General features: G+C 43.7%; 2 protein-coding genes across 4 annotated transcripts in view; one reads left to right on the top strand and one right to left on the bottom strand.

The window, feature by feature from the left end:
- Nucleotides 1–1,637, top strand: part of depdc5 (DEP domain containing 5, GATOR1 subcomplex subunit) — a 15,179-nt gene extending 13,542 nt beyond the window's left edge. Inside the window, exons 39-42 of one of the 2 annotated variants that reach the window (XM_053882546.1) lie at nt 29–192; nt 248–419; nt 489–632; nt 698–1,637. In XM_053882546.1, coding sequence (XP_053738521.1) covers nt 29–192; nt 248–419; nt 489–632; nt 698–996 — 779 coding nt within the window. In that variant the 3' untranslated portion in view covers nt 997–1,637. The remainder of the gene's footprint in view (nt 1–28; nt 193–247; nt 420–488; nt 633–697) is intronic. The other variant, XM_053882547.1, reaches the window with a different exon arrangement.
- On the bottom strand, nt 1,220–14,799 carry LOC128769171 (major facilitator superfamily domain-containing protein 12-like). Of its 2 annotated transcripts, XM_053882550.1 has the most exons (12): nt 14,416–14,799; nt 14,118–14,312; nt 12,389–12,508; nt 10,703–10,913; nt 10,324–10,453; nt 8,720–8,914; nt 8,556–8,648; nt 8,397–8,489; nt 7,976–8,146; nt 5,116–5,210; nt 4,875–5,005; nt 1,220–2,733 (listed from the first exon to the last, which is right to left on the bottom strand). In XM_053882550.1, the coding sequence occupies exons 2-12, from the start codon at nt 14,263–14,265 to the stop codon at nt 2,690–2,692; spliced, it is 1,431 nt and encodes a 476-aa protein (XP_053738525.1). In that variant the 5' UTR covers nt 14,266–14,312; nt 14,416–14,799; the 3' UTR covers nt 1,220–2,689. The 2 variants fall into 2 exon arrangements, with proteins under 2 accessions (XP_053738525.1, XP_053738524.1); XM_053882549.1 differs by having other exon boundaries at nt 1,222–2,733; nt 14,118–14,798.

Genomic DNA, 14,799 nt, shown 5'->3' with positions numbered 1-14,799 from the left:
TGTCTCCACCTCTTCCTCCATCCTGCAGCCGCCACCGTCCCCGAGCAGAAGATGGCCACCCTGGACGTGAACAACCGCAGCGACCGGACCGAGTGGTGCAGCTGCTATTACCACGGCAACTTCTCCCTCAACGCCGCCTTCGAGATCAAGCTGCACTGGATGGCCGTCACCGCCGCCGTGCTCTTTGAGATGGTGAGTGGGGAGCAGCTCGGGTCCAACAGGTCTGACCTGTCTCTGTCACGCGCAGGTCCAAGGGTGGCACAGGAAGGCGGCGTCCTGTGGCTTCCTGCTGGTCCCTGCTCTGGAGGTGCCCTTTGCTATGACCTCGTACCTGTACGGAGACCCCCTGAGGGCCCAGCTCTTCATCCCCCTCAACATCCACTGTCTGCTGAAGAACGGCAGCGACAACCTCTTTGAAGGTAGATTTCTTCTTAAATTTAGTGGGTGCAGAGAGAGTCACAACAACAATGTTTGGACTCTGACATTAGGATTCGAACCTGAGACCTACTGGGAGAGGATGCAGCTCTTCCAGGAGGCCATACTCTACAGGTTTGGCTTCGTGCACGACAAGTTCTCCGCTTCGGCCTTCAACTTCCCTGCGGAGAACAAGCCTCAGTACATCCACGTGACAGGTCAGACACACAGTACCGTAAACACAAGTCACAGAGACTCACTCCCCCCCCCGTTTCTCCCCCAGGAACCGTCTTCCTGCAGCTGCCTTACGCCAAGAGGAAGTACTCCAGCGGGCAGCAGCGGCGCCGCAGGAACTCCACCACCTCCAACAGCCAGGGGCCGTTCGGCAGCGAGGAGCAGGCGGGATACTACTGGGCCTACAACACCATGCTGACCAAGGCCTGGAGGACCGGCGTGCTGGGGGACGAGAGGCTCGCCGACCGCCTGCTCAGAGACTTCAGCGACTTCTGTGCCAACAAGGACAACAGGTTACTGAACTTTTGGGACAGTTGTCAAGAGAAGATGAACTCCAGCGCCCCCTAGTGTTTACAGGGGACCCTGTGTGTCACTGTTGTTTTATTTATACCGACCTGAGCCATCTGTTTTGAAATGACTGCTTATAAATAATAATCTTAAGATATTTTTGGTTCATGTTCTATTCCTCCAGCAGCACACACTCTCATTTTATCAGCCAAGATCATGAACATTAGTCTCACAATGACTGCATGACTTAGAGCAATACTTGCTTCTTATTGACCAGCAATTTTTTTTTGTTTATTTGTCCGTATAAATCAGATTGTCTGAATTCATTCAAGTAAAATTCTGGATCCTGAATAAGAAAGGGGGCACCAGCTGTGAGAGAACAGCTCACACAGATGAAGAGAGCGCTCAGGTGCTAGTCAACTGTACAGGTTCAAATCCCAACTAAGCCAAATTTTTTTGTCAGTTTTTTAGACACAAAAAAAGGAGGTAACTTCACTCAGACTGTCATTCTGCTCTATGCACGTCAACATAGTCTGTTGGTTTTATTCCTGTTAAATGTATCTAAAACCGCCACTGCTGACACAAGTGTTGTACTTGAATCGGCGTCACCCATAGGAGACATCGTGTACAGCAGAGGTTTTTGCGCAGTTGAACATAAAGCAACAGGTGATTGACATTTAATAAAATATAACTTGGGTACATTTGTATTTATGAACAGATTTAATACACATTCACAGGCATTTATGTTCATGAAAAAGAGAAAGAATAGACATTTCAGATGTGCGTCATAGCCACTGGCTTGATTCCCTGTCACTTAGCAGACAATAAGTGTTGATCCCTTTTTGGAATTCAATGAAGTCATTTGGTTTTTGATTCCAGAAGTTAACAAAAATAACAAATCACAAGAGGCCTTCAGCAGAGACGTGTGACACGCTTCACTGCCTGAAGATTCACACCTGTTCTGAGGTGCATGCAGGGCTGTAAACAGCATTTTCCCTCACCAAACTGCACTGTTTCATCTCAGTGTTCCCTTTAGTTAGTTAGCACAGATAGTGTTCATTAGTTTCCTATAAAGCAAACACAACAGAGCTGTAGTTATGATTCCTCACAGACAATACATCACAGCGATAAAAACTATATATTCCTTCCAAATATCCTCAAAAGTAGAGGACAAATCAAAAGAGGTGAATCTTTGGCGCATTCATGTGAGACACCTTCTCTCAAAGTGCTCCCGTTTCGGACGGTTCACCACTGCTGGAGTTTCAAATCTTTCCATCTTCAGAGGATGAGCGGCAGTTCTGCCAGGTCACAGTTTGAGGCATGAAATGCAGAAAAATAATCCCCAGAAGCCACCGAGCTTCTCTCTGAGGTGTGAAATCGATTTAAATCCCCATTTAAAGAATGAAAGAGTGTTACTGAAGCATGTGGTTGGCTCGCTGTGTTTGGTGAACCTGGTAGACCACAAACATTGACACAAGTTTATCCCCGTACAAGTTACAGATAATGCAGCTTTCCCTCAGTTCATATTTAAAATATTCCCTTGTGATTCATCCCTTTTTTCCCCTCTATATTCCCCCACTGCATAGACATGTTTCACAGCAGTCACGTGTGTAGTGAGCTCCCACAGCAAGCAGCTGTTGGCAGACGGCTCCCCTGGTTAAGACTCTCCCGGTCGATGCCTGTCCTTCCATTGGAGGCCTGATCGTCCTCTGTTCGCCAGTGAAGCCGTGGTGAAGGCGACGTCATGGACGCGTCAGTTGACACTGGCCTCCTCACAGACCGCCTCAGCCACAACCCCTGAACACACAATCACACTGTCAGTCCAACTTGTTGTCAACACTCAAAACAACGCACATGGATATGGCATTAATAAACCTGTAAACACCAGGGACCAGGCCTTCACGATGGTCGGTCCGAGTCGGTACCTTTATATTTTAGCGTTTCCACCGAAATGGTTCGGACCAACCGATCCGACCGGTACCATTTAAGGTGACCCTTGTCTGGGGGACCGAATGGGGTCTGACGCCCACGGCGCCACCCACTGGACAGTCACGAGCGAGCAAAATCTTGAGTTGAGTTACGACGGCAGCCATTGCAAAAATCGCTCACGGCCGAATCGACATGGAAGAAATGCAAGCGTTTCTTCTTCGGCGAGGACAATAAGGAGAGTTGGTTCTTGCGATCGAGCCGGCGCGGAGGTGTGTCGCGCGAATATTGCGAGGCTCGAAAGGCCACGTGATTTCCAGTGGATTGTGGGCCGCGGTCGCCATGTTTGAAATGGTCAAGAGACCGTGAGACGCGAATCTGTAGATACAACGAAAAAAAAAAGAGTCGCTGGACGATACTGGATCTGTCGGGCAAATATTATATATCGTGTTCATCTCAGCTGGTTGTGGTTGGACGGTGGCGGCTGTTGCGACCGCTAAAACAGCAATACTGTTGTAATAGCGATGGTTTATAAATAGCGAGGGGAATAAAATATCTGTTTTCACTTTACGTAGAGGTCTCATGTATAATGCATTATTACTGCGTTCTTAAGAAATCAAGAGCATTTATGACTCTTCATAATCGTGTACTGACATTTTTCATCAGGTGCATAATTTGTAATAATATACTATGTGGTTAGCTTAAGGGTTATGGTTCAGGTCTCTAGATTATAAATAACTTATGTTTATATTTATTTATGTAAAATATTTATAAACTCAAGTGACCACACATTATTATGAATGTTCATAACACCTTGTATAATGCCTTATAAATGCATGATGGTCTCTTATGTAGTAATAATGCACTATAGAAGAGACCTTTCAGTCAAGGGTGACCACATTTATGATGTCGAATTATGTAGCGTATTGATCTTCTCCCTCTACACCAACAACTGCACCTCCGAGCGCAAGACAGTGGAGATGACAGTGGACGTCAGGAGGCTTCCCCTCACCATAAGCAGCAGCCGTGGACTTCAAATTCCTGGGAACAACAATCTCCCAGGACCTGAAGAGGGAACATCACCTGCATCCTGCCCAGTCGAGGAGACACAGTCTCCTGTGCTTCACTTCTAAACGGCAACCATCCAGTCCCACACCTCCATCACTGGGTGGTGTGCAGCGGCCACACAGCCGGATGGGAAGAGACTGCAGCGGACTGCCGAGTGGTCAATGTCCCCAGCCCTCAACCCTCAGGAACTGGACAAAACCAGGACCATGAAGAGGGCAGGGAACATCATCAGAGACCCCCCTCACCTCAGGCAGGTGCCACACGGCCCTGCGGACAAAGACCCCCCCCCAGACACAGCAATAGCTTCTTCCCCTCCACCACAGCTCCAGTGTGCTCTCACTGTTCCCCTTCATTCTCCCACTCTCTCGGGTAAAGCACTGACTCAGGTGCGTGCACACTGACTGATCAGAAGAGACATTTCTCATGTCCAGGAATCATCATGCGCTGTTCTTGGTGGTAAACGTCATGCACAACTCCGCGGATGAAAAATGCCTCAAAAGAACACTGAACTCGATGCAACGGGACCCGACCCAGACCACTCACTGGCAACACTAAAGACAGAAAGACACATTAAAAACACTTTGTGGCTTAGTAACAATAGGGAAACATGTCATGACACCATGACTTGACATGCATATCATGTGTTATTTGATCATACATTATTTCATTTTATTTAGAGACCGAACATAAATGAGAAATCACGATCTTTGCAAGTGGTGAATATCTTGGCAACAGAATATGATCTTTAAAAGGCACTTTATTACAGGGTATTTAGTTCAATATTTTTGATCTAGGAAAGAAAAGAAAAGGATTTCAGCTTAAAAAATTCCATCAACAACAATTCAAGTGTAGCACTTTGGCTCTGACGTCGTGAGGGCCGTGTGTGGCCCCGGGGCCGTGCACCTCTGTGCTGCAGACATACTGTACACCAGAGAGAGACTCACGTAGTCTGAGCTTGATGGGCCAGATGAGGAGGGAGCAGAGCACCAGCACGGCAGCCACAGTGACTCCACCAGTCACCGCCACCATGACGTTGTGGTAGAACCACACTGGGGTGTTGCAGTCCAGCGCCGTCCTGAGGACACACAGACACAGCCGTCACTCAAGGACCGCAGTTCGACGGCTGTGACATGTGGTGTATGAAATGTGTGTGTGTGTGTGTGTGTGTGTGTGTGCGCTCCTCACGGGCACGGGTTCAGGGCCTGGATCAGCATGACAGCGACGCCGTTAGCGAACTTGTCGGTGAAGCTCATGGCGCCGTAAACAAACGCTCCACTTTGCTGCAGAAGGAAGAAAAATGAGTCATTTCCATGGCAACCATCTCCAAACTCAACGCTCATGTGACACACCTTTGAACAGGTCAAACACTACTTGACTAAGCTCAGGAGTAGTGACAGGTCGATGAGGTTTCATAAAACAGTGTCCAGATTTTCAGAGGCCACCAGATGGCGCTGTCTGCTGTAAAATGTTGGGACTTTGAACTAATTCAATGAAACCTCGCATCATTTCTAAAGCTACAGCGCCACCTAGTATAAACAGATCATTTGTTGACTTTCTAAATATAATTTGACCGGCACACATTTTTATCATAAATGAGCTTCATGCATTACATTACTTTATTAATAACATTTGTATAAAAATACGATGAAGGTTTTGTTTGAAAGTCGAACTTAATGGATTATACTGCACGAGTTCAGGAGGTGGTCGTCATGGCTACCGTCTGGTGGCCCATCTGGCAGCGTGAAACTGAAGGCACTTTCAGTTCTCTCTTTTTTTACTCGAACTTCTTTAATAATCTATTTTGGATCATCGGACGAAACTGGTGACATTTCCACTTTTTTTTCCCATCGATTTAATCTCCAAGGAGGAGAAGAAGACTTAAGACATTCACACCCTGTAAAGACAACATTAATTTGCAAAAAAAAAAAAAGATTCAATTCACATGTAATAATAAATATAATGACTGAAATGCCTCATAAAATACTCCATAAATCTGTATTAAAACAGGGTGGCCACTGAGAGACTGGAGGATGTGAAACAAAAATAATAATATGTACAAAAGTTCAGCTCAGCTCTTTCAAAAGTCAACTCAAAACCCACCTTTTCAGAATAGCTTTTGAAAACTGACTGTAAAGTGTCTGAGTATCTGAAAAAAAGCGCTAAAACTAGAAAACCATTGCATTATCATTATTTAAATATGCCTTCTTAATTTTCAATCATTATTTCTATATACTTTTTATATAATTACACATAGATTTTTAGTTATATATATGTCACTTAATACCAAAATTATTCATACCCCATCAAAAACAAACAGTTCCTTATTTTTTTCAGTTACACATGAGCTTCAGATTCTACTTAAATAGGACACACAAGAAAGACTGAAGCCATAACCAATTTATTTAAGATAGAAAGTGTAAATAAACATCTTTAACAGGGTGAAAACAGAAAAATCATTACTCAGTTGCAAACCCCTTATTTTTTATCACAGCCTCCAAAGATTTTTATAATTGCTCACAAGCTTCCTGTATATATCGGCAGGAATTTTGGACCATTCCTCCTTTCCAAATGTCTCCAGATCTTTGTGGTTGGGGGTTTCCGTGCTGTCACCCGTTTCTTGAGCTCCATCCAAAGGTTCTCGATGGGGTTTAAATCAAGACTTTGACTTGACCACTTCATAACATGAATATCATTGTCCTGGAACCATTTCTTCACCTCCTTGGCCCTTAGCTTCAGATGAGGTTTTGGGGTTTTCTTGAAGAATCTTCATGTGCTGCTCTTTCCTCATGATTCCTTCCACTTTAACCAAGGTCCACTGGCAAAAAAGCAGCCCCACAGCATGATGCTTCCACCTCCATGTTTCACAGGAGGGAGTGTTCTTTGGTTTAAAGGCATCGCCCTTCTCTCTCCAGATGAAAGCCACATCTCTGTGCCCAAAAAGCTCCATCTTTGTTTCATCTAACCACAGAACAGACGACCAAAAGCTTTGATCTTTCTTTACAGGTGATTTTGCCAAGGTCAGACAAGCTTTTACATACTTTGGTTGAAGCAGAGGGGTCTTCCTTGGTCGACGTCCATGGTCGAGGCCACTTTGGTGCAGTATCCGCTGGAGTGTCTGCCTTGATAGAGTCACAGCACTCGAACGCAGTTCCCTCAGAACAGCCTTGGTAGTCGTCGTTGGATTGCATTCAACATCCCACTTGATCTTTCTAGCCAGCTGAGGTGAGACTATTGACTTCCGTCCACGTCCTTTGAGGTTTTTGAAATTGTTGATGATACTTAACACTGTTGCTACTGGCACCTGAAATTGTTTGGGAATTTTTTTGTGCCCTTTTCTTCATTTTTAGCATTTACAATGCGTGTTCTCAAGTCCTCACTGAGCTATTTGCCATGGCAAGTCTTGTGTTGACTCTAAAATGACTGAAATGTAACAAGCAAGTCAACTTTTATAGTCTGGTTAAAGAACAAAATGCAAACTCAGACTCTCAGAGACGACAGTTTGCTTGAATATCCTGTGGATATCAGTCTTAGTATCACTGGGGTATGAATAATTTTGACACACATCACATGACATGACTGGTCATAGTTTCAGACTGGCCCACATATATTATTTATGTCAAATCTACGGTGAAATACTAAAGAAGAAAGAGAAAAATAAGGAATACCTCGTTTTTGACAGGGGTATGAATAATTTTGGGCTTAAATATATATATATATATACACACATATATATATATATATATATATACACATATATATATATATATATATATATATATATATACACATATATATTCATACCCCTGTGTGTGTGTGTATATATATATATATATATATATATATATACACACAAAACCGGTTCTGACTGTGTAGTGTCAAAAAGATATATATATATATATATATATATATACATATATATATATATATATATATATATATGTGTGTAGTGGAAACCCTGGCTGCTTTTGTTCAGGGATTCCTCCATATTTTTGTTGATGTTATCATTTTATATATATATATATATAGTCATGGCGACAAAGCTTACCGTCTGGTCCCCGATGAGCTCGGCCGTCATGGACAGGGATATGACCAGGATGGTGGCGGAGCCCGCCCCCAGCAGGACAGCAGCACCGTAGACCCGCTCGCTCATGCAGGGGTCCAGTAGAACCCAGCCAGAGAAGATGGCGATCAGCAGCAGGCCCAGGAAGTAGGTCAGCTGCACCGTCCACGGAAGACACAGGAAAGTAACAGGCCATAAACATCTTCATGTTCACTGCTACTCATTCATGCGGTTCAAGCAAAGAGCAAACCGTGGCCTGCACGGTCATAAACCCCATAACTTTAATAAAGTAGATAAGGACCATAAATCAGTGCTCAGCCAGGAGAAGCTTATGACTGAAGGATCACAGGAGTCTTCACCGTGTGGAAGCATCTGTCAGACAGATGGAGTTAAGGAAGTCACGTACGCTTTTCCCGATGAGCTTGTTGAGCGGCTTCATGATGAAGGAGGACAGGAACCCGCTCATGTACATGAGCAGAGGAATGGTGGCGATGAATTTCTGACGGGAGAACAAGGAAGGAGTGAAGAGGTGGAGGAGATTGAAGACGCAGAGCCAGCTCCTTACCTTGGACAGCCGCAGTGAGCTGGTGAGGTACATGGAGATGTAGGTCTGCGACAGGTTGACTATGAGTCTGGTGCACATGTAGAGAGCAGCCACCTGAACACACAGACGCACAACGTCGTCCAAACAGGAAGTGAGCTCATCTTCACATGGGATCCTCCACAGACCTGGTAGAACGATGGCTGCCTCAGCCAGCACTTCCACTGCAGGAGAAGGGGAAAGTTCTTCTGACGACGATGAAGCAGCGGGGTCTTCTCGCCCTCAGCCTCCTCCTGCTCTCCCTCTGGCCTCCCCTCCGCCGTGCCCAGGTGGAAGATGGTGGAGAAGGCGATGCCGATGCCCAGCACGATCAGAGCCAGGTTCTGGGAGGCGGATACTTCAATTCACCATGACACAGTTTGGGGCAAAAACACAGCTCAGACTGGAACAGAATCACTGTCTTTCAAATATTTCTGAAACAAGTTGTGGACTTCACGTAGCACGTTTCCAGTTAGCAATGAATACAGAGTTTACATCACACAAGGAGAAAAAAAATTGCGAAAAAAACGCTCTTTTCTCTGTCATCTTTTTAAAACCATTTTGAGCGTTTTAACCAACGACACTTACTGAGCTAAAAAAAAAACAGAACACTGGAAGAAAGTTTAGGCCATTCGGCAACTGCGGTTACTAATCTATGTTTTAATCATTCATTATTATTATTATTATTTAGTTCCAGTGTCACCGCAGCTAATCATTACAGCTGGAATTTCTCAATCCGGTTTTTCATATAACGTCACCGGAGAAACAGTATGCAGCGGACAAACTTGTACACGCCTTATTGGCATTTTTATTTTCAGTCATAACTGTGAGCTTCTGCCATTTTAAAACAATAAACAAAAATCCGACCTTGCTGCCAAATTGCTGACAACGTGACCTACTCCGGTTAGTTTTATTGCATTGAACAGACCTTTTAATATTGCACAATGCGAACACGTTCTATGGAAAACACAAAAATGGGGCACCCCTTTTTTATTTTTAATACACCATAAAATAACCATTTTATTTGAATTCAGAGGACTGGGTTTCTTCTCTTTGCTCGTGCTTCTACCATTACAAACCAGTCCAACCAAACATGTAATTGATCAAACCTGGCTGTTAAAACAGACTTTGTTTGGATCATAACTTCACAGAAGTGAATCTCATGACCTCCTTTTACTTTATGAATGAATGACTTGTTCTGTCGTGACTGACTGACTGAAAAATGGAAATGAATTATTATAAAATAGGAGCCACAGCCTTGGGCCCAGGCTCTGTGGGGGATATGTTTTTTTTGAAGATGACTCCAAAACAAACATGATCTGGGAAGCAGGTTTGGCCACATTATCAGATCACAAATGACTGGAAGTTTTGATGCTTCTTAAGGGGAAGCCACTTCATGCAAATATGCTCGGCCTGAACGACTAGTTTCACGGCTTGTGTGCTCACAATCACGCATTTCACTGAGCGTGATTTCAAGCCATGCATGCACAAGTTTGAAAAGACCTTGTTTCATGTTTGCATAGTTGAGTTCAAATAATTGTAGCGTGTTTTGAGCTACTTAAGGGACCATTTTGAACTATGGACATTGAAGAAATATGAAGAAAAATGCTTTGATTCATCAATGAGGTGACAGAAAACAATGAAAAATACATCACAAAAATAGCTGCGTTGGAATGTCAAGCTCAAATATACTGGTTTATTTTGAACATAGCTGTGTTACTGTGACTGAGCTGCTCTAGAGTGTGACGCTCACCCTGAAGATGGACATGTCTTTTGGTCCAACTGAATCGGTGAGTGGATCCGAGTTATCTTTCCCTTGCAGGTGGAGCAAGAGATAAGCCACAGCATAGACTGTGATGTTGGCCACAACTGTGAAGGCATACCTGGAGTCAGAGAAGGAAAAAGAGAGGGATCAAATTGGAGTTTGAGCTTGTCTGTGGGTGTGTGCACTTGTTTATCTCTCCTTGTGGGAACTTCAGCGTCGTGGTTAAGGTTAGCCATTTGTTTTGGGTGTTTAAAGTTTTGGGTGAGAGGCTGGGGAAAGGGTTATGGCAATGTGAGGTCCTCACAAGGATAGAGATATAAGTATCTACTTGTGTGCATGCGTTTGTGTGTGGGGAGGTGGGGGTCACCTGTAGGCCGTGAGCTCGACCTTTGCGTGCTCACATGTGACCAGCTCAGGTATGAGTGACAGGTGGGATATCTGAGTGGCGGCCCATCCGAACTGAAAGATGATGATGAAGGGGATGAAGTAGATGAGACTGGCCCACTGGGGGGTGTTTTGGTCGCAGCCCAGACACTGGTTAAAGATGAAGGCGAAGGACAGGACCACACACAGCGTCCCTGAAACAGACACGGCAGCTCCATCAGTTCTGTACCCGCTACCGAAAGCAACCAAAAACTGAAGTTGCTGACATTTTCAGGACATATTGCAAACAGGAAAAGGAACAAAGGAACAGATTTTAGTGGTGTTTCAAAGTGCTGTTGAGGTCAGAGCTGCAATTCTTCTTCGTTCCTGAGTCTATAAATATATACTGTATATATAAAATATAGATAGATAGATAGATGGACAGACGGACGGACAGATAGATACCATAAATGTGGGGAAACATTAGGTGGGACCACAGAACTGAGCTGTTCAAACTGAAGTTTTCACCTTTTCATTTCATTTCGACTTCACTTTCCGCTTCATAGTTGAAGATTTGGGCCGACTATTTTCTTATCTCTACTCTGAGGTTTCTCTCATGCCTGTTTGTTCCGATCCAAAGTTCATGACACACAACCATCCAAACTGTCACAAAGGTCTAGAAAGCACGCTGTAATGAGCGGAATTACACAAACAACATTCCAGGGAAAATCTAGTAAAAAAAAAAAAAAAAAAAATCTGTCATCCGACTTTTCTCTGAGTCGTCACATTCTGAGCCTTCACTTACGCAACCAGTCACCAGTTGCTGTTTATTGCATCTGTGATGGATGAGTTTATAACGGAGCATGAAAGCCAAGACAAAGATGAATATCATTCATTATTATTACTACAACGTTACGCTGGTAGCTTTACAACGCTTTGATCTGCTTTCTCTCGTGAATAAATTGCAAAGAATTTTAAAAAGTGAGCAAGATAGAAATTAATTTTGTTCTAGACGATAGAAGGTGGAGCTACCTGTTTATTAGCATCGGCTTCTGGTCTTATAATAGTGTTTCAACAGCGCATGCAGGATTACAAAAACATTTTTTTTTGCAGGATATATGGTTCAATACATAGTATTACAATTATAACCACATGGTACATCAAAACTTGAAGGATTTTTTTTTCCTTTTTTTCCGAGCAGCAAATGTCAAAGCTGATGTCAAAATCCAATGCATTTGTAATGAACTATGAGCAAGCAGCGACCCGGATACGTGGTCACATGATCGCAAAACCCTTGTTTGCAACAAAAAAAAAACTGCAGGAAACTACGCCTACATCAGCAGGAAAAAGAACCAGACATCATCACCCAGTTCAGACCACCGACACATGTGCATCTACCGGAGCGTCACATGATCAGTGACACATGACTGGGTGAAAGTTAGAAGCATGTTGACATTGGATTGAAAAGGCAATCTATATAATGACTTTATAAGTAAAATTAGACTACAATATTTATATTTAAAATACTTTTTTTTTTAAAAAGTGGTAGCCATTTAGGAAAGTACTAAACTTTGAAGTCCACATTTAAAAAAATAATGGCTATTGAAACTTATTTATTCAAAATCCGGTGGCACAGATTTACTTCCGTACCTTCCTGCTGTCCCACACTGAAGTGAGAATGTGGACTCACCTACGAGATGCCAGCTCTTCCTTTTGCCATAGTTCCCACAGCCGGGTGTGTGGTCCGACTCGTAACCCACCAGGGGTGTGGAGAGAGCGTCAGCTATCTGTCCCACCAGCAGCAGCACCCCTGGTGACAGGTGAGGAGAACGGTTCAAGGTAAGACATTATTATTCCATTACTATCCGGCTCATGGAAGTTTCATGTTCTGCTAGGATCCCCACACTGTCTCCTTATCTCTTCTGAGCTTCCATGAACCAGGAAGTTTAGTCAGCGTCTTCCAGACTTCCTGCTGGATCTAAACATACCGTCGGTCTCATGACTGCTCAGAATTTTATTTACATATTGCAATTAACATTTACTTAAATATAGGTCAGACAAGAACCAGTTCTCGCTTGGAGAACATCGAGGGCAGACACAGGGAGAAAGAGAGCCATTTCCGCTGTGAAAGTGGAGAGGAGACAGTGGGGTCTTGCTGTAGAGAGTGGTATACAAGAAGTTTTCAATAAAGTGGAAGCAGATTTTACAGAATTTACTTAAAATTAATGTGTTTTCTGTCTTATTTTAGGACATTAAAACGGTTATACTGAGCGGATTCAGGGTCCAGAAAGCTGAGGCCAAATGTGATTCCTGCTGATACTCAGGTTTAATCTCAGGACATGACATTTAGATCTCAACTTCAATATGATGATGTTCTGAGGTCACTTCTTCTGGCACAAGTCAGTCAGTCAAACATACTGTACACAGGTATTTTCAGATGACGACCACGCAGCAGCTATTGCTGAACTGAAGTGCCCTGTTAAAGGTCTAGTTCCATGTTTGCATCAAGGAACAAGTGCCCTGTTAAAGGTCTAGTTTGCATGAGGGAGCGCTTCAGTTTGGGCAGGTGACAACAGAAGCTATGGAGGAGGTGAGTTGTTATCAGAGTTCAGTCGACATAGGAAGCAGGTGACGAAGCAGCAGTATAATCTGGAGGTTTATCCGCAGACAGAACCTCAAGTGTGTGAAGTGGACAGTGACCGGTGGGAACTATCACTCAAGTTGAGTTTGGGTTTCCAAGTGGAGCTTTTCACACTTCATTTTCGGATGATGTTTTCTCATATGGTTATATGAACAGTATCGGATCACCTTGAAAGTCATACTGCGAGAGAGGAGTTTGAAACATGATGAAGAACATGATGGGAAAATGAATCATCCGCGATGTTTGACTGTGACAATTTGTCATTTGTGCTTGCATTGGTATTTCACTTCCTAATTTTAGCAGGTGAGTCACATTTTTACTGGACTGCCATAACGTCGACGCTTCTGTTTTATGACAACTTTGAAGTCGACCAGTTGAGAAAAGAGGCCAAAAATATAAGTTATATTCCCAGGAAGTGACATCATAAAGATCCTATAGGAATTTAAAAAATAAAATATTGACTCCACACCCAATAATTCAGAGAAAAGCTTTTGATATATATATATATATATATATATATATATATATATATATATATATATATATATATTCGGAGACTTGTTATCAGAGTTTGACGGAGTATATATATATATATATATATATATATATATATATATATATATACATACACACTACTCCACTGCAGCCTTATTTTCCCTTTAACCCAGAAAACATTTCTTAAAAAGTCACAAAATCTAAGAAGTGGAGTCGGTGTGAGTGTAAAACTTTCAACCTGGCACATCTCACCTCGCGAGTTGCAGAGCTTTTCTTTCCTCACCTGCATACGTGGTCTCGAAGCCCAGCACCGAGTGGTAGAAGATGAGCAGGTAAGTGAACCACATGGAAGCGCACAGGTCGTTGAGAAAGTGGCCCACTGCATAGCTGAGTCTCTTGAAGAAGGGCAGAGAGCGGGCCGGTTCCGACATGATCGTGTCTACTCACGCGCCGACGAGATGACTCAGCTGTTCAACACCTTCATCGGGTTAAATATCAGTTTCTGGTGGGTTGAACTCACAATACAAACGTGTTCCCCGAGCCTCCCTTTGACATGGTCCCATTTGCGCGGCTTAACGTACAATAGCTGACTGTCACCCGGTTCCATGGAGCAGCCAATTTCCTCCAGAGATCAGGTGACAAACGCCGCTGAGGAGGAGACACTCGAGCCTCACGGAGAGAACATTTTCAACCTCAGGAACACCTGTACGCCAACTGTTGTCAGGAGAAAACAGCCAACAAGAGACTCTGCGTCTTTGTGGTTTAAAAAAAAAAACAAAATGGAATGTTGGAGTTCGAGTTTTCAGGCGGCGAACATCTGTGACATAAACGCTACCAGATGTAAACAAGTCCAGGACCGGCAAAGATGACGCAACGCCGGAGCGGACCAATGGGAGGACGGGATTCCAGCTCCAGCGAGATGATAATCGGCAGGTTTAACAGGAGGTCGTTGAGTAACTCGCTTA

The sequence above is a fragment of the Synchiropus splendidus genome, chromosome 13, assembly GCF_027744825.2.
Source record: "Synchiropus splendidus isolate RoL2022-P1 chromosome 13, RoL_Sspl_1.0, whole genome shotgun sequence".
NCBI classification, from domain to species: domain Eukaryota; kingdom Metazoa; phylum Chordata; class Actinopteri; order Syngnathiformes; family Callionymidae; genus Synchiropus; species Synchiropus splendidus.
The sequence above is the reverse complement of the archived record's forward strand: the minus strand, read 5'-3'. Positions and strand labels throughout refer to the sequence as shown.